At 43.2% G+C, this 18,599-nt stretch overlaps 1 protein-coding gene across 1 annotated transcript in view; it reads right to left on the reverse strand.

Moving 5' to 3' along the window:
* LOC141148373 (uncharacterized) overlaps positions 1 to 18,599 on the reverse strand; it is a 397,492-nt gene that overhangs the window by 35,765 nt on the left and 343,128 nt on the right. The window contains exons 11-12 of the mRNA XM_073635792.1: positions 13,706 to 13,782; positions 12,267 to 12,578 (exon numbers count right to left, since the gene is read on the reverse strand). Coding sequence (XP_073491893.1) covers positions 12,267 to 12,578; positions 13,706 to 13,782 — 389 coding nt within the window. The remainder of the gene's footprint in view (positions 1 to 12,266; positions 12,579 to 13,705; positions 13,783 to 18,599) is intronic.

The following is an 18,599-nucleotide window of genomic DNA, read 5'->3' on the forward strand; positions in this document are numbered from 1 at the left end:
AAGTGTTTAAAACTTTGTTCCAAATTTAGTGCTGTGGTGTTATCATAATTTTGGAAAAGTTCACCCAAGTCTAGCTTGCGATTTGCCAGAAATGAGAAAACCTCCATGTTCTGCTGCCCGTGAAAAAAATTATATAAAAATATATAAACGTGATTTAGTGTATGTGTGTCACCGGCGCAAAAACCACTTCTATATTAACCATATGTGTCAGGGTTGCTGCTTTAAAAAAAAACCTTTCATTAAGATGGGCTAAAAATACTGATTCAGTGTGTGTGAATGCGCTACCCCTATAGTAACCACCACTTGTTCTCTTCCTACTAATCCGAAAGAATCACTTACATAAAATAGAATACAAAATCATATGCATAATCTTATAACAAACAAAAAAATAACCATATATTGTCCAGTACATAAAAAATCCTTCAAGCGTGCTGCCAAAAAAAGTCCTTTAGTAATTAATTGTGACTGGCGTGCTCCTATGTTCCTTCAGTGATCATATGTGACTGAGTGAAAAACCTCCACCATTCAGATTGGCCACTCACCAGATGTTTAATAAAGATGAGCCTTTGGTTCATTCAAGGGATAACCACTCCACCTATGTAACTCTCCTCACCGGCTAAACTCGGACTCCAATGTTCCTCATTGGAGAGCATAAGGGATAAAAAACGATCATAGCGCAATATGCTTGAACTATTTATTTAAAATTACAGAAAAAGTATCAACTCATGCAAACAGCCCAGTACCCGTCCATAACTGCTGGATAAGCTTTGTGCCAGCTCGAGGGCACTTTTAAATGTGAGTTGATACTTTTCCTGGAACAGGAACCCCCAAGAAACTGGAGGAAGTGTAAACCAAAGAGAAAAAGAGGCTGTAGAGGGGGAGGCAAAAAGGAAAAGAGAAAATTAGGGGAGGGCATTTTTAACCTAACAGACATAACATTTACCCATGAGGAATTGTTAGTACTGGATAGCGGCATAAAATATGCACCTAATGCGACTTTCGAACCAATTTGAAGCATTCATTGACTTACAAAAGTTTGTTAGAAAATTAAATTTAAAAAAACATTTCTTAGAAAAAGGAGAACCCCAATACCAATTAAATGAAACAGAATACACACATAGTCAGTTGAGGAACAGATCCACGTTCAACCCCAGGACCAACACTAACCAACACATAGAAGTATTCAAAAGATTAGTAGAGAAGGAAATGAGAAACATTAAACCGGAGAAGTGCAATAAAGATAGAATATGGCAAGGCCTAAAAAAACTGGAAAAAAGAAAAAACATAGTAATTCGGCCAGCGGATAAGGGGGGAGGGGTAGTGGTCCTAACTAAACAGGATTACTATACAGAGTTGGAAAGACTAGTTAAAGATATTAGCACATATCAACCCCTGAAAAAGAATCCCAATAGAGAACTGAAAAAGAAATTGAAAGAATATCTGAACAAGGGTATAGCTGATAATATCATCAACAAAAAAGAAGGCAGGTATTTGTCAACGGAGGCACCAAGGATACCAGTAATATATCAGGTCCCTAAAATTCACAAAAACAAAACTAGACCACCAGGGAGGCCCATAATTAGCGGCATCGAATCAGTATATTCTAGATTGGGGGAATATTTGGATATATTCCTCCAACCAATAGCAGGAGAGGGAAAGGCATTCCTCAAGGATAGCAAAGATGTAATTAACAATTTAAAGGACATACAGGTGGATGACTCTACATTACTGGTAACAATGGATGTGGAGTCGCTGTATACCAACATAAAACAATCAGACGCCTTGGCAGCCGTAGCATGGGGAATGAAGAACCTATCAGGTCTGAAATTAAAACAAAGAAGGTTCATACTGGAGGGACTAAGGATGGCTATGGGGAACAATTTTTTCTGGTATGATCATAACTATTATAGACAGATTAAGGGAGTGGGAATGGGCAACAAGTATGCACCGAGTGTGGCCAACATCTTCCTAAGTAAATGGGAGGAGGAAGAAATCTTCAGGGGATGCTGGCCACACTTGCTGTTATACAAACGCTTTATTGATGACATCCTGATAGTGTGGAAGGGAAGCCAAGAACAACTGGAAGCATTCATTCAACATATCGGCCACAATAAATATGATATCAAATTTACAGCCACAGTACATCAGCAAAAGATTAATTTTTTGGACCTAGAAATCTATAAAAATAAGAATAAACTTGGGACTAGGACACATTTCAAAGAAACGGATCGAAATGGATACATACCGATGGGGAGCTGTCACCACCCCCATTGGAAAAAAGCAATCCCAAAAAGCCAGTTTATCAGGATAAGACGAAATTGTGATCAAATAGAGGATTATTTCCAGCAGACCAATATCTTAATAGAGAGATTTATGGACAAGGGGTACAAAAGAGAGACACTGGAGGAAACTCGCCTGAAAATAGCCAATATGGATAGGGAGTCAACATTAATTAACAAAACCAGAAACCAAAACCAGAATGACAAAATACCATTTATAACAGGATTCAGTAAACAATACAGAACATTAGAAAACATCATAAAGAAATATTGGCCCATAATTAGTAATGATCCACAATTAAGTAAGGTCCTACCAAAGAAACCAACATTCGTATATAGGAGAGCAAGGAGTATCCATGACAAAATAGTCAAAAATGTACCAGACCCCCCTAAAACTATGGCAACTTTTTTCGATCAGGAAGGTTTTTTTAGATGTGGGAAATGCAAGGCGTGCAAATCCACTAACAAAAGAGATAGAAAGATAACGAATTTCAGGTCAAGGAGTAATGGGCTAACCTATAAAATTGATAAACTTATAACATGTTGTAGCACTCATGTAACCTACGTACTGGAGTGCAGTTGTGGACTGCAGTACGTGGGCAGAACGACCAGAGCCCTATCAGTGAGAATAGGAGAACATGTCAGAAACATCAAAAAAGGATTCAAACACCACAGTGTATCCAAACATTTCAGGGATGTGCACGGTAGGAACCCCCAACATTTAAAGTTCTATGGAATAGATAGAATAGAAAAAAACTGGAGAAACAACAACAGGAGAAGGGAGGTGTCTAGAAATGAAACTCATTGGATATACAAAATGGACACAATGAGGCCAAAGGGGTTGAACGTGGAGCTTGACATCAACTGCTATTTGGAAAATTATTAGGATATCCATTTTTCATTTTTTTCATTTTTTATTATTATTTTTTATTTTTTATTTTTTATTTTTAATTTTATTTATTTTTTATTTTATTTTTTAATTTTATTTTTATTTTTATTTTTATTTTTATTTATTATTTTTCATTTTTTATTTTTATTTTTATTTTTATTTTTAATTTTATTTTTATTTTTATTTTTATTTTTATCTTTATTATTTTTATTTTATTTTATTTTATTTATTATTATTTTTTATTTTTCATTTTAATTTTATTTTTATATTTATTTTTATTTATTATTTTATTTATTTTTTATTTATTTTTTATTTTTTATTTTTTATAATTTATTTTTTATTTCTATTTCTATTTCATCATGATTTTATTTGTATTATTTTGTTATTTTATTTTATTATTATTTATATATTTTTAATCTTACATTTTTTGATTTTTTGATTTCTGTATGGTTAGAACCACTATAAACGTGATGAAATAAAGGAAAATAGGGGTTGTATGTATATTTTAAGTTAATTTTTAAATAACAACAAAAAAAGTTTTTTGCTGTCCCATATTGCTGATGGATCAATATTTAGAGCGGAATGGGTAAAATATACAAAATGTTTTATATAGGTGTGATGTGTTTAAGGATTTGTAAAAAGCCTCTCCAGCAGGTATAGATGGGTCATAATTTAGACCACAAAGATATCCAAATATTTAATTTAAGTAAAGATAGTAAAGGGATAATTGTTATGTATATTTAGGATATATAGAATAGGCTAAACCCTTAGTTAAAATGGCGATATAAGGAAGGAAGTCACAGATGGGAATGTTACCTTAGTTAAAATGGCGGAACATCTACTTCCGGCCGCACGCAATATAAATAGAACATGAACCAATTATACGGCAGCTTCCTGATGACGCATTCTATGATGCGAAACGCGTGGAGGCTGCTGGGAGTTTTTTCACATCAGGTGACCGGACGTGAACGAGCAACGAGGCTTGGAGCGCAAGCCGAGCGTGGAGGCCGCAATACAACACCAGGCGGACCATGCAAACAGCCCAGTACCCGTCCATAACTGCTGGATAAGCTTTGTGCCAGCTCGAGGGCACTTTTAAATGTGAGTTGATACTTTTCCTGTAATTTTAAATAAATAGTTCAAGCATATTGCGCTATGATCGTTTTTTATCCCTTATGCTCTCCAATGAGGAACATTGGAGCCCGAGTTTAGCCGGTGAGGAGAGTTACATAGGTGGAGTGGTTATCCCCTGAATGAACCAAAGGCTCATCTTTATTAAACGTCTGGTGAGTGGCCAATCTGAATGGTGGAGGTTTTTCACTCAGTCACATATGATCACTAAAGGAACATAGGAGCACGCCAGTCACAATTAATTACTAAAGGACTTTTTTTGGCAGCACGCTTGAAGGATTTTTTATGTACTGGACAATATATGGTTATTTTTTTGTTTGTTATAATATATATAGATATATATATATATATATATCTATACACACACAGTATCTCACAAAAGTGAGTACACCCCTCACATTTTTGTAAATATGTTATTATATCTTTTCATGTGACAACAATGAAGAAATTACACTTTGCTACAATGTAAAGTAGTGAATGTACACCTTGTATAGCAGTGTAAATTTGCAGTCCCCTCAAAATAACTCAACATACAGCCATTAAGGTCTAAACAGCTGTCAACAAAAGTGAGTACACCCCTAAGTGAAAATGTCCAAATTGGGCCCAATTAGCCATTTTCCCTCCCCGGTGTCATGTGACTCATTAGTGTTACAAGGTCTCAGGGGTGTTAAATTTGATATTATCCCTCTCACTCTCTCATACTGGTCACTGGAAGTTCAACATGGCACATCATGGCAAAGAACTCTCTGAGGATCTGAAAAAAAGAATTGTTGCTCTACATAAAGATGGCCTAGGCTATAAGAAGATTGCCAAGACCCTGAAACTGAGCTGCAGCATTGTGGCCAAGACCATACAGCGGTTTAACAGGACAGGTTCCACTCAGAACAGGCCTCACCATGGTGGACCAAAGAAGTTGAGCGCACATGCTCAGCGTCATATCCAGAGGTTGTCTTCAAGAAATAGACGTATGAGTGCTACCAGCATTGCTGCAGAGGTTGAAGGGGTGGGAGGGGTCAGCCTGTTAGTGCTCAGACCATACGCCACACACTGCATCAAATTGGTCTGTACGGCTGTTGTCCCAGAAGGAAGCCTCTTCTAAAGATGATGCACAGTAAAGAAAGCCCACAGTTTGCTAAAGACAAGCAGACTAAGGACCTGGATTACTGGAACCATGTCCTGTGGTTGTGGTCTGATGAGACCAAGATAAACTTATTTGGTTCAGATGGTGTCAAGCGGGTGTGGCGGCAACCAGGTGAGGAGTAGGGATGAGCCGAACACCCCCCTGTTCGGTTCACACCAGAACATGAGAACAGGAAAAAAGTTTGCTCGAACACGCGAACACCTTTAAAGTCTATGGGACACGAACATGAATAATCAAAAGTGCTAATTTTAAAGGCTTATATGCAAGTTATTGTCATAAAAAGTGTTTGGGGACCCGGGTCCTGCCCCAGGGGACATGGATCAATGCAAAAAAAAAGTTTTAAAAACAGCCGTTTTTTCAGGAGCAGTGATTTTAATAATGCTTAAAGTCAAACAATAAAAGTGTAATATCCCTTTAAATTTCGTACCTGGGGGGTGTCTATAGTATGCCTGTAAAGGGGCGCATGTTTCCCGTGTTTAGAACAGTCTGACAGCAAAATGACATTTCGAAGGAAAAATTTCATTTAAAACTACCCGCGGCTATTGCATTGCCGACAATACACATAGAAGTTCATTGATAAAAACGGCATGGGAATTCAACACAGGGAAACCCCGAACCAAAAAAAAAAAAAAAAAAATGATGTGGGAGTCCCCCTAAATTCCATACCAGGCCCTTCAGGTCTGGTATGGATATTAAGGGGAACCCCGGCCAAAATTAAAAAAAAAAAATGACGTGGGGTTCCCCCTAAATTCAATACCAGACCCTTCAGGTCTGGTATGGATTTTAAGGGGAACCCCGCGCCCCCAAAAAAACGGCGTGGGGTCCCCCCAAAAATCCATACCAGACCCTTATCCGAGCACGCAACCTGGCAGGCCGCAGGAAAAGAGGGGGGGATGAGAGTGCGCCCCCCCTCCTGAACCGTACCAGGCCACATGCCCTCAACATTGGGAGGGTGCTTTGGGGTAGCCCCCCAAAACACCTTGTCCCCATGTTGATGAGGACAAGGGCCTCATCCTCACAACCCTGGCCGGTGGTTGTGGGGGTCTGCAGGCGGGGAGCTTATCGGAATCTGGAAGCCCCCTTTAACAAGGGGACCCCCAGATCCCGCCCCCCCGTGTGAAATGGTAAGGGGGTACTTACCCCTACCATTTCACTAAAAAACTGTCAAAAATGTTAAAAATGACAAGAGACAGTTTTTGACAATTCCTTTATTTAAATGCTTCTTCTTTCTTCTATCTTCCTTCATCTTCTGGTTCTTCTGGCTCTTCTGGTTCTTCCTCCGGCGTTCTCGTCCAGCATCTCCTCCGCGGCATCTTCTATCTTCTTCTCCTCGGGCCGCTCCGCACCCATGGCATGAGGGGAGGCTCCCGCTCTTCTCTTCATCTTCTTCTTCATCCTCTTCTCTTCTTCTTTCTTCTCTTCTTCATTTTCTTCTCCGGGCCGCTCCGCACCCATGCTGGCATGGAGGGAGGCTCCCGCTGTATGACGGAGTCTCCTCGTCTGACGGTTCTTAAATAACGGGGGCGGGGCCACCCGGTGACCCGCCCCCCTCTGACACACGGTGACTTGACGGGACTTCGCTGTGATGTTACAGGGAATGCCACAGGGAAGTCCCGTCATGTGAATGAAGAAGAGAAGAGGATGAAGAAGAAGATGAAGAGAAGAGCGGGAGCCTCCCTCCATGCAATGGGTGCGGAGCGACCCGAGGAGAAGAAGATAGAAGACGCCGCGGAGGAGATGCTGAACGAGAACGCCGGAGGAAGAACCAGAAGAGCCAGAAGAACCAGAAGAAGATGAAGGAAGATAGAAGAAAGAAGCATTTAAATAAAGGAATTGTCAAAAACTGTCTTTTGTCATTTTTAACATTTTTGACAGTTTTTTAGTGAAATGGTAGGGGTAAGTACCCCCTTACCATTTCACACGGGGTGGGCCGGGATCTGGGGGTTCCCTTGTTAAAGGGGGCTTCCAGATTCCGATAAGCCCCCACCCGCAGACCCCCACAACCACCGGCCAGGGTTGTGGGGATGAGGCCCTTGTCCTCATCAACATGGGGACAAGGTGTTTTGGGGGGCTACCCCAAAGCACCCTCCCAATGTTGAGGGCATGTGGCCTGGTACGGTTCAGGAGGGGGGGGCCGCACTCTGCCCCCCCTCTTTTCCTGCGGCCTGCCAGGTTGTGTGCTCGGATAAGGGTCTGGTATGGATTTTTGGGGGGACCCCACGCCGTTTTTTGTTTTTTTTGGCGCGGGGTTCCCCTTAAAATCCATACCAGACCTGAAGGGTCTGGTATGGAATTTAGGGGGAACCCCACGTCATTTTTTTAAAAAAATTTTGGCCGGGGTTCCCCTTAATATCCATACCAGACCTGAAGGGCCTGGTATGGAATTTAGGGGGTCTCCCACGTCATTTTTTTTTTTTAATTTTGGTTCGGGGTTTCCCTGTGTTGAATTCCCATGCCGTTTTTATCAATGAACTTCTATGTGTATTGTCGGCAATGCAATAGCCGCGGGTAGTTTTAAATGAAATTTTTCCTTCGAAATGTCATTTTGCTGTCAGACTGTTCTAAACACGGGAAACATGCGCCCCTTTACAGGCTCACTATAGACACCCCCCAGGTACGAAATTTAAAGGGATATTACTCTTTTATTGTTTGACTTTAAGCATTATTAAAATCACTGCTCCTGAAAAAACGGCCGTTTTTAAAACTTTATTTTGCATTGATCCATGTCCCCTGGGGCAGGACCCAGGTCCCCAAACACTTTTTATGACAATAACTTGCATATAAGCCTTTAAAATTAGCACTTTTGATTTCTCCCATAGACTTTTAAAGGGTGTTCTGTGGCATTCGAATTTGCCGCGAACACCCCAAATTGTTCATTGTTCAGCGAACTTGCGAACAGCCAATGTTCGAGTCGAACATGAGTTCGACTCGAACTCGAAGCTCCTCCCTAGTGAGGAGTAAAAAGACAAGTGTGTCATGCCTACAGTCAAGCATGGTGTTGGGAGTGTCATGGTCTGGGGCTGCATTAGTGCTGCCGGCACTGGGGAGCTACAGTTCACTGAAGGAACCATGAATGCCAACTTGTACTGTGACATACTGAAGCAGAGCATGATCCACTCCCTTCGGAGACTGGACCGCAGGGCAGTATTCCAACTTGATAACTACCCCAAACACACCTCTAAGACAAGCACTGCCTTGCTAAAGAAGCTGAGGATAAAGGTGGTGGACTGGCCAAGCATGTCTCCAGACCTAAACCCTATCGAGCATCTGTGGGGCATCCCCAAGCGGAAGGTCTCTAACATCCACCAGCTCCGTGATGTCATCATGGGGGAGTGGAAGAGGACTCCAGTGGTAACCTGTGAAGCTCTGGTGAACTCCATGCCCAAAAGGGTTAAGGCAGTGCTGGAAAATAATAGTGGCCACACAAAATATTGACACTTTGGCCAGAATTTGAACATTTTGACTTAGGAGTGTACTTACTTTTGTTGCCAGCAGTTTAGACATTAATGGCTGTGTGTTGAGTTATTTTAAGGGGACAGCAAATGTACACTGTTATACAAGCTGTACACTTAATACTTTACATTGTAGCAAAGTGTCATTTCTTCAGTGTTGTCACATGAAAAGATATAATAAAATATTTACAAAGATGTGAGGGGTATACTCACTTTTGTGAAATACTGTATATATATATATAGATATATATATATCTATATATATAACTGGATGGAAGTGTCTGTTTTTAATCAGATTAACTATGTAACTATTAACTCTGTTTACATCAAGCGAAATGTGAAGTAACAAAATACTTGTTGCTTCCGGTTTCTTAGACCATAGAGATGATCAGGGACATTCTGGTCCTCGATCATATCTATGTACAGCCAGTTGATCTTCTGGCTGCAGTCCTGGACTCCCCGATGAGACATAAGGAAAAGTCTCAGAAGTTGGCAGGAGGGGGGCCTCCATCCCCCTCCTGTAAAAGCGATCTATCTGCTAATTAGCCACTAGGATCGCTTTTACAAAAAAGTTCACCGGCTGAAAAAAAGATACCGGGATGATGCCTGTAGCTGCATGAGTCATCCCGGTATAACCCCCTAAACAGGGGCCTGATGCATTTCCTTGGTGACGATACATGTAGGAAGAGTGAGGTGATGTGACGGATGAGCTACAAGGAGTAACGGCAAGTAATCAGTTTGTGCCGGATCCTACATTGGAATGCTATTTTACAGGTGTTTTTAATGTGAGTGTAATACATAGTTTTAATAAAATATTTGGAGGTTTTACATACTGCACTATAGTGGTTTTTCTGTGATTATGAGCTCTGTCTAGAGATTACCACAGGGATAGCCATGAGATTAACTGGATAAAGAGAGAGGAGATACCGAACAGTGACCATCCCTACGGAGTCTTCACATCTAACTACCCCTGACATTGGGGAACAGGTGTTCCTAGACCTATAACATAGGTCTAGGTAACAGGTACGGGGCCACAAAAAAACAAAAAAGTTCATCACCGGCTGAAAAAAAGATACCGGGATGATGCCTGTAGCTGCATGAGTCATCCCGGTATAACCCCCTAAACAGGGGCCTGATGCAGTTCCTTGGTGACGATACGTGTAGGAAGAGTGAGGTGATGTCACGGATGAGCTACAAGGAGTAACGGCAAGTAATCAGTTTGTGCCGGATCCTACATTGGAATGCTATTTTACAGGTGTTTTTAATGTGAGTGTAATACATAGTTTTAATAAAATATTTGGAGGTTTTACATACTGCACTATAGTGGTTTTTCTGTGATTATGAGCTCTGTCTAGAGATTACCACAGGGATAGCCATGAGATTAACTGGATAAAGAGAGAGGAGATACCGAACAGTGACCATCCCTAGGGAGTCTTCACATCTAACTACCCCTGACATTGGGGAACAGGTGTTCCTAGACCTATAACATAGGTCTAGGTAACAGGTACGGGGCCACTCTTATATTTTCACTAGCTGGTGGAGCACTGGAGAAGATACAGCAAGCCATTGCAGCACTGGGATTTAGGTTATAAACACCAGTAGAATGTTTTATGTAGACTATCACAGGTGAAGGCTACACCTAATGGTGGAATTCATACTCAAAAAGGAGACACAGCGAGTGGAATATTTCACAGATTGAACATTTTTATACACTATTACCAAATAGTGTTGTTTGGACTTTGCAACACTAGACATTTATGTTGAGGGCCGCATGGCAAACAAAGGTGGTAGCCTTCCTGTTTACTCAATGGATGACTTATTAAAAATGTCCGCAACCTTTGTTTGCCATGCGGTCCTCAACAAAATGGCCGCGGCACTAATCTGTCACTTCTATCCTATTTAATGACACCTCGCTTTTTATCCTTTATCTCCTGATGAAGTCGCGTGACCCGTGACAATACGCATCGGGATTGGCTGACAGGCGCAACCGGAAGGGACACTGGTGACGAGCTTGGCACTCGTGGAGTTTTTACTTGCTTTACTACAAACAAATGTGAGTGTTACCTTTACGGTGTTTTTATGAAATAAAACATTTTACAAGATATACTACACTATCTGGGCATTCCTCTCCTCCCACCCTCTTCTTTTTTACCCCGTCTGGGGTGTATGTGGAAGCGGAGTATATCAACCACTACCATTTGCTGGTTTTATACAAGGAGAACACCCCCCCCCACAGGGAATAGGATCCACCAGACATCCATGAAAGGACCCGCAGAGGAAATCAGATCATTGCTACATTTTCATGCTGTTACCTTACAGCCGTAAGGTAAGAGGCTACCCCCATTAGAGGTGTCACTGCATTCGCATTATATAGATTAGGACAATCACGTTTTATTTTTATCGAATTCTGAGAACACCATTATTGTACTTTACACTTTGTGATTTCATAGACTGTGTGGATATAGTCACTTCATAATTTGTGTATTTGCACTGAACGTTTTATTTCACTATTGCACTTTAAGAAGTTTATACAGTGGTTATTGGATTTCCACTGCCATCTTGTGTTCATTTTGAGTAATACACTGTTGCATTTCAGTAGCTTTATGTAGTTGATGCCAGTGTTTGTTTGCCAGCTGGTATACTTGTATTTCACATAGTTTTTGCAGTTTATTACTTAGTTTTCAACAGCGCAGCACCATTTACAGCATATTACAGTATAGACTACACATACACTATACACACAGTATCCTAAAATATTTTCTGTGGACGTGGAGCAAAATGCTCACTATATTTTTATACACTTATGCCCCGTACACATGGTCGGACTTTGTTCGGACATTCCGACAACAAAATCCTAGGATTTTTTCCGACGGATGTTGGCTCAAACTTGTCTTGCATACACACGGTCACACAAAGTTGTCGGAAAATCCGATCGTTCTAAACGCGGTGACGTAAAACACGTACGTCGGGACTATAAACGGGGCAGTGGCCAATAGCTTTCATCTCTTTATTTATTCTGAGCATGCTTGGCACTTTGTCCGTCGGATTTGTGCACACACGATTGGAATTTCCGACAACGGATTTTGTTGTCGGAAAATTTTATCTCCTGCTGTCCAACTTTGTGTGTTGGAAAATCCGATGGAAAATGTCCGATGGAGCCCACACACGGTCGGAATTTCCGACAACACGCTCCGATCGGACATTTTCCATCGGAAAATCCGACCGTGTGTACGGGGCATAACAGTATGTTTCTGATGGAGACACAATACAACCAGTGCCCACCCACAATCAAAATATACATTTTGTTGAACTGTTTTTGCATTACGGCAGAGAGAACAGTTGTTTTATTACTGTAGGCATTTGTTTTTACTCACCTGTCTGAAATCTTCCTCAATCAACATTTGTATATTGTTTTCTTTCATAAATACAAGAATATTTTTAATTGTTTTTTCCACATATTCCACAGTATGGCGGTGAATGATGAGGTCAACCATATACTCCACAGGTTTATCTTTAACCTCGCTTGTCAGAATTTTGTCTTTTTTTATAGGTGGTTCATTGAAACAAAGAAAGTCTTTAAATTGTTTTATGCCATCCTCTCCCAGTTTTTTCAAATGTTTTGTCAGGATGATGCTTATTTTCTTTTTCATGCTGATGTTGGGCAGAGATTGTTTTGACTGAAGGTTCTGGAATAGACAAGTAGATATGAGAATCTGAATAAATACAGCACATGAAAAGGTCAGTCCACCCAAAACTAATATTTTTAATGCAGTAAATGCTGATAGATTGAATCCCCTCTGCCTCCAGCACCCCACATTTGTTTTCTATGTGCTCTCCTATACAGATTTTTACTACTATTTCTAGAGCAGTCTCACTCATCACATTTTATATTCTGTAAAGTATATTGTCTCTATAAAAGAAACATTCACAAGACTTAAAGCCCCACAAATGCAACAACAGCAGATTAGAACTGAGCCTTCCATTCATAACTCATGAAAACATTTTTGATTGACAGACCTTTTAATAATATTCAAAATTAGACAATAAATCTGGATATTACTATTAGAAAAAAATCTGCATTACAAGATTCATTTACAAAAATTGAGGCTAATTTATGAACACAGCAGGGGACATATTTCCTGCATCAGTCCTCCGTAAAAATATTTTAAAAAGTAATGGAATTGGTTGATTTTGAGATTTTCTCCACTTTTGCTTAAGTTTTTTAATGTAAATCAATTTGGAAGGTTTACCACACCAATATTATATGAAAGAAAAGTAAGGTCACAGTAAGGATAGTTATCAATACAAAGGAAAAAGATTGACTAAAAGGTACATAGTGCTCAATTATAGGCTCTTAGTGCCAGCCATACTATTAATATGGTTCTAAAGCTTCCAGGAGTTTTTCAATAAAATAACAAACATGTCAGCCTTACCTGTTTTGTGTAATGGTTTTGCACAGAGCAGCCCCGATTCGCCTCTTCTTGGGTCCCCTAGGTTCTTTCCCCCAGAGTGCCACCACAGTAAGATGCTTGCTATGGAGGCACTTGTGCTTGCTCACTCCTGAGCCGTCCCTGTGTGTCTATAAGACACACACAGCATGGCTCAGCCCCACCCCCATTCCTTCCTCACTGGCTGTGATTGACAGCAGCAGGAGCCAATGGCTCCTGCTGCTGTGTCTCAACCAATCAACCCTGGCGTTTCTTATGATCAGCATATTTGTACACGTGTACACATTAAATGTAATAGAGTGTTTAGCTTTGTTCAAGGTGTCTCTGGCAGCAAATGCCCTGTGACCATCATAAATGGGTCTTACCATTGGAGGATATATGGGAAGGAGATACTCCAAATTGCTTGTCTGAAATTGTTCTGGATTGACTTGTGGTTGTGGTTCTGCAGAGGACAGGACAGATATGTGTAGTGATTAAACTGCAAATATATATATATATATTTTTTCCCCATAAAGTGTTTATTGAAAGTAAAAGAGGACAAGCAAAATATGATACAATACAGAAACACTGAATATAGAGCATTAGATGTATATTGTTATCTTCACTAACTGGATCAATGAACAAGAGGGGTACATATTAAATATAGTCACAGAACAAAAAACATTTGTATAGGTACTTTAACAGAGATAAGCACGTGAGAAAACGGGTATCATTAGAGGAGATGTAATTTAGGCAAATCACAAAGGAAAAAAAAAAAGAAATGAAAGAATAGACCCGACCTAAGACAGGGTTACTCTGCTTAAAGGATCTCTAGGTTATGTGATGTCAGAAGGGGCTGTGCCACCAGGTGACATAGCCGGGTGGCCCTGCCCCTTGCCTATATAAGAACTGTCAAAGCAAAGAGTGGTCGGCGGGTAGCCTCCCAGAAGGCGGAGTGGTTTTTGCATTTTTTTTCGGCGGGCGTCGTGATTGTCAAAGGATACATCTAGGGCCACATTTTTTTTTTTTTAATAAAGGACTTGTTAAAAAATGTCACTTGTGGTTTTTACTTTTTGACACTTTTTGGGTGAATGTGTTGGGATACCTGATACCATCTCACATTGGAGGGGGGGATCTGGGGGCCAGATTTCGATAAGCCTCCCACCCGCAGACCCGACAACCACAGCCCAGGGTTGTGGGGAAGAGGCCCTTTTCCCCATAAACATGGGAACAAGGTGCTTTGGGGTGGGGGGCTCAGAGCCCCCCCCTGCCCCAAAGCACCCACCCCCCCATGTTGAGGACATGTGGCCTGGTATGGTTCAGGGGGGTCCCATCTCCCCCCTTTCCTGACCTGCCAGGTTGCATGCTCAGATAAGGGTCTAGTGTGGATTTTGGGGGGACCCCACGCCATTTTTTTAAAAATTTTGGTGTTTTGTCTGTTTTTTTTAAACATTTTTCTATTGCCGGGCAATTCTTTATCTTTACCGGTTTCCCATCCTGCTGCTTAACAACCAGCTATTTCTTCACACAGATTTCAAATTGGTCAATCGTTTTTCTACCGATCCGAATTCTAATTGTTCTGAAAAAATGGAATTCGTTACAAAACAAATAAACAAAACTAATTATAATAGATTTGAACAAAATTGGTTACTATTCGTTACTATTTCATTTGCAGATTCGGATACATCCGAATCTCAGAATAACCCAAAATTTGTCCAGATTTGTATTCGGACCAAAAGGAATTGCACATGTCTACGAGCAAGTCTTATGCCCCGTACACACGGTCGGATTTTCCGATGGACAATGTCCGATCGGAGCGTGTTGTCGGAAATTCCGACCGTGTGTGGGCTCCATCGGACATTTTCCATCGGATTTTCCGACACACAAAGTTGGACAGCAGGAGATAAAATTTTCCGACAACAAAATCCGATCGCGTCAATTCCGACCGTGTGTGGCCTGTTCCGACGCACAAAGTGCCACGCATGCTCAGAAGAAATTCAGACACGGGACAGCTCGTTCTGGTAAACTTATGCCGCGTACACACGGTCGGACTTTCCGGCATACTTGGTCCGGCGGACCAGAGTGTGCCGGACAATCCGCCCGTGTGTGGGCGGCGGCGGACTTTTCCGGCGGACTTCTTCCCAAAAGCCCGCCGGACCTAGATTTTAAACATGTTTGAAATCTTTCCGTCGGACTCAGTTTCGGGCGGAAAGTCCGCTCGTGTGTGTGCTGGTCCGACGGAAAGCCCGCTCGTGTGTAGGCTGGTCCGACGGACCAAATACGACACGAGGGGATGGTATTGCATCTCGCGCTCGCTGCAATAGGAAAAACAAATCTTCCTATTGCGGCGAGCGCGGGGCATACCAGGCCCTTAGGTCTGGTATGGATTATAAAGGGGAACCCCGCTACGCCGAAAAAACGGCGTGGGGTCCCCCTAAAATCCATACCAGACCCCGATCCGAGCACGCAGCCTGGCCGGTCAGGAAAGGGGGTGGGGACGAGCGAGCGCCCCCCCCCTCCTGAACCGTACCAGGCCGCATGCCCTCAACATGGGGGGTGGGTGCTTTGGGGGAGGGGGGCGCCCTGCGCCCCCCCCCCCCCAAAGCACCTTGTCCCCATGTTGATGAGGACAAGGGCCTCTTCCCGACAACCCTGGCCGTTGGTTGTCGGGGTCTGCGGGCGGGGGCTTATCGGAATCTGGGAGCCCCCTTTAATAAGGGGGCCCCCAGATCCCGGCCCCCCACCCTATGTAAATGAGTATGGGGTACATGGTACCCCTACCCATTTACCTAGGAAAAAAGTGTAAGTAATAAAACACACTACACAGGTTTTTAAAATATTTTATTAAACAGCTCCGGGGGGGGATCTTCCTCCGGCTTCGGGGGTCTTCTTCCGGCTTCGGGGGTCCCTCCGCTTCATCTTCTCCCGGCGTCCGGTTGGTTCTTCTCCGCTCTCCGGCCTCTTCTCCCGGTGTCGCAGGTCTTCGGCCGGCCCCTCCGCTCTCTTCATGTAGCTCTATTGCGAGCGGAGGTCCGGACTTCTGGGCTTCTTGGCTTCTTGGCTTCTCTTCTCTTCTCTTCCCCCAGATGTTGACACGACGCTCTCTCCGGCTGGACTGGTCTCTGAGGGCTGCGTTGTGACTTATATAGGCGGAGACCCCGCCCCCATATGATGTCACAGTCCTTGGGCATGCTGGGACTGTGACGTTTTAGGGGGCGTGGTCGACCACGCCCCCTAAAACGTCACAGTCCCAGCATGCCCAAGGACTGTGACATCATATGGGGGCGGGGTCTCCGCCTATATAAGTCACAACGCAGCCCTCAGAGACCAGTCCAGCCGGAGAGAGCGTCGTGTCAACATCTGGGGGAAGAGAAGAGAAGAGAAGCCAAGAAGCCAAGAAGCCCAGAAGTCCGGACCTCCGCTCGCAATAGAGCTACATGAAGAGAGCGGAGGGGCCGGCCGAAGACCTGCGACACCGGGAGAAGAGGCCGGAGAGCGGAGAAGAACCAACCGGACGCCGGGAGAAGATGAAGCGGAGGGACCCCCGAAGCCGGAAGAAGACCCCCGAAGCCGGAGGAAGATCCCCCCCCGGAGCTGTTTAATAAAATATTTTAAAAACCTGTGTAGTGTGTTTTATTACTTACACTTTTTTCCTAGGTAAATGGGTAGGGGTACCATGTACCCCATACTCATTTACATAGGGTGGGGGGCCGGGATCTGGGGGCCCCCTTATTAAAGGGGGCTCCCAGATTCCGATAAGCCCCCGCCCGCAGACCCCGACAACCAACGGCCAGGGTTGTCGGGAAGAGGCCCTTGTCCTCATCAACATGGGGACAAGGTGCTTTGGGGGGGGGGCGCAGGGCGCCCCCCTCCCCCAAAGCACCCACCCCCCATGTTGAGGGCATGCGGCCTGGTACGGTTCAGGAGGGGGGGGGGCGCTCGCTCGTCCCCACCCCCTTTCCTGACCGGCCAGGCTGCGTGCTCGGATCGGGGTCTGGTATGGATTTTAGGGGGACCCCACGCCGTTTTTTCGGCGTAGCGGGGTTCCCCTTTATAATCCATACCAGACCTAAGGGCCTGGTATGCCCCGCGACGGGGCTAGCAAGGTGTCAATCTCGCCGATAAAAGCGGCAAGATTGACATCCTTCTCTAGTCCCGTCGCACCTGAGTCACGTTCAAAATGAACGGACTTGTCCGTGTGTGGGCAAGTCCGTTCATTCTGAAAGTCCGCCGGAACTCCGGCGAAAGTCCGTCGGAAAGACGGGCGGACTTAGCCCGCCGGAAAATCCCGGCGTGTGTGGGCAAGTCCGTTCGTTTTAAAGTCCGGCGCACCTGGCGGACAAAGTCCGTCGGAAAGTGTGCCGGACCAAGTAGGATAGAAAGTCCGCTCGTGTGTACGCGGCATTAGCGTTCGTAATGGATAAAGCACTTTCGTCACACTGCAATGTTCAAAATGGTTTAATACAGCGCACTCTCTTCTTCTTTATAATGTGACAAGAATTAAGTCGTTTTGATGCTCATATTCACACACACTTCTCACAAACTTTTTTCGTTACTATTTATCGGGATTCCCTCAATATATTTTGATTTCTCACATCTGACAACATATTTTTTTTTTTAGGTTTTTTTACTTTAATGTAGAATCTTTTTTTGTGTTTCTCTTTTTATTTGTTTTTTTTTGGTGATTTGGATTTGTATTCCCGAAAATGTTTGTGTGTTTTTGGTGACAAGTTCCCACAACACCACTAATATGTTGTTCTATTTAATCTGTAGGAGATTGTTTGGTGTTGTTGTCCCTTGTTAATTTCACATTGTACTTTAGAAATGTACCTGAATCGTCACCAACAAACTGTCCTTTTTGGATGAAAACACACACAGGAGAGTAGAATTTCCCGAAAAATTTTTTATTAAGGGCTCACAACTAAACAATGAGGGAGGCAACGCTGGAGAAACTGCAGAAGTGGGTGAAGCCTTGGACCCCCAGGGCAGACATCAATTATTCAAAAGCAAAATTGGTGGCCTGAGGAGTCCATATCTAAGGGAGGGCAGTCTGGTCCAGAAGTCCCAGAGATCCGGAAAGCAGCAGATGACATGTGTGTCCCCAGGCTGTGGTCATATGAGAGACTGCATCTTCTGTCAGACCAGACTGAACCCAGGGTCATCACTCTTTGGTCCTTCTTCCACGCTTCCTTACAGGCTTTGGCTGTGGTGGTGGAGTTGTGGCAGCAGGAGGAGGAGGAGGAGGAGGATCGTCCCTCTCCATGACATCTGTCTTGTGTG

The sequence above is a fragment of the Aquarana catesbeiana genome, linkage group LG06 (assembly GCF_042186555.1).
Source record: "Aquarana catesbeiana isolate 2022-GZ linkage group LG06, ASM4218655v1, whole genome shotgun sequence".
NCBI classification, from domain to species: Eukaryota; Metazoa; Chordata; class Amphibia; order Anura; family Ranidae; genus Aquarana; species Aquarana catesbeiana.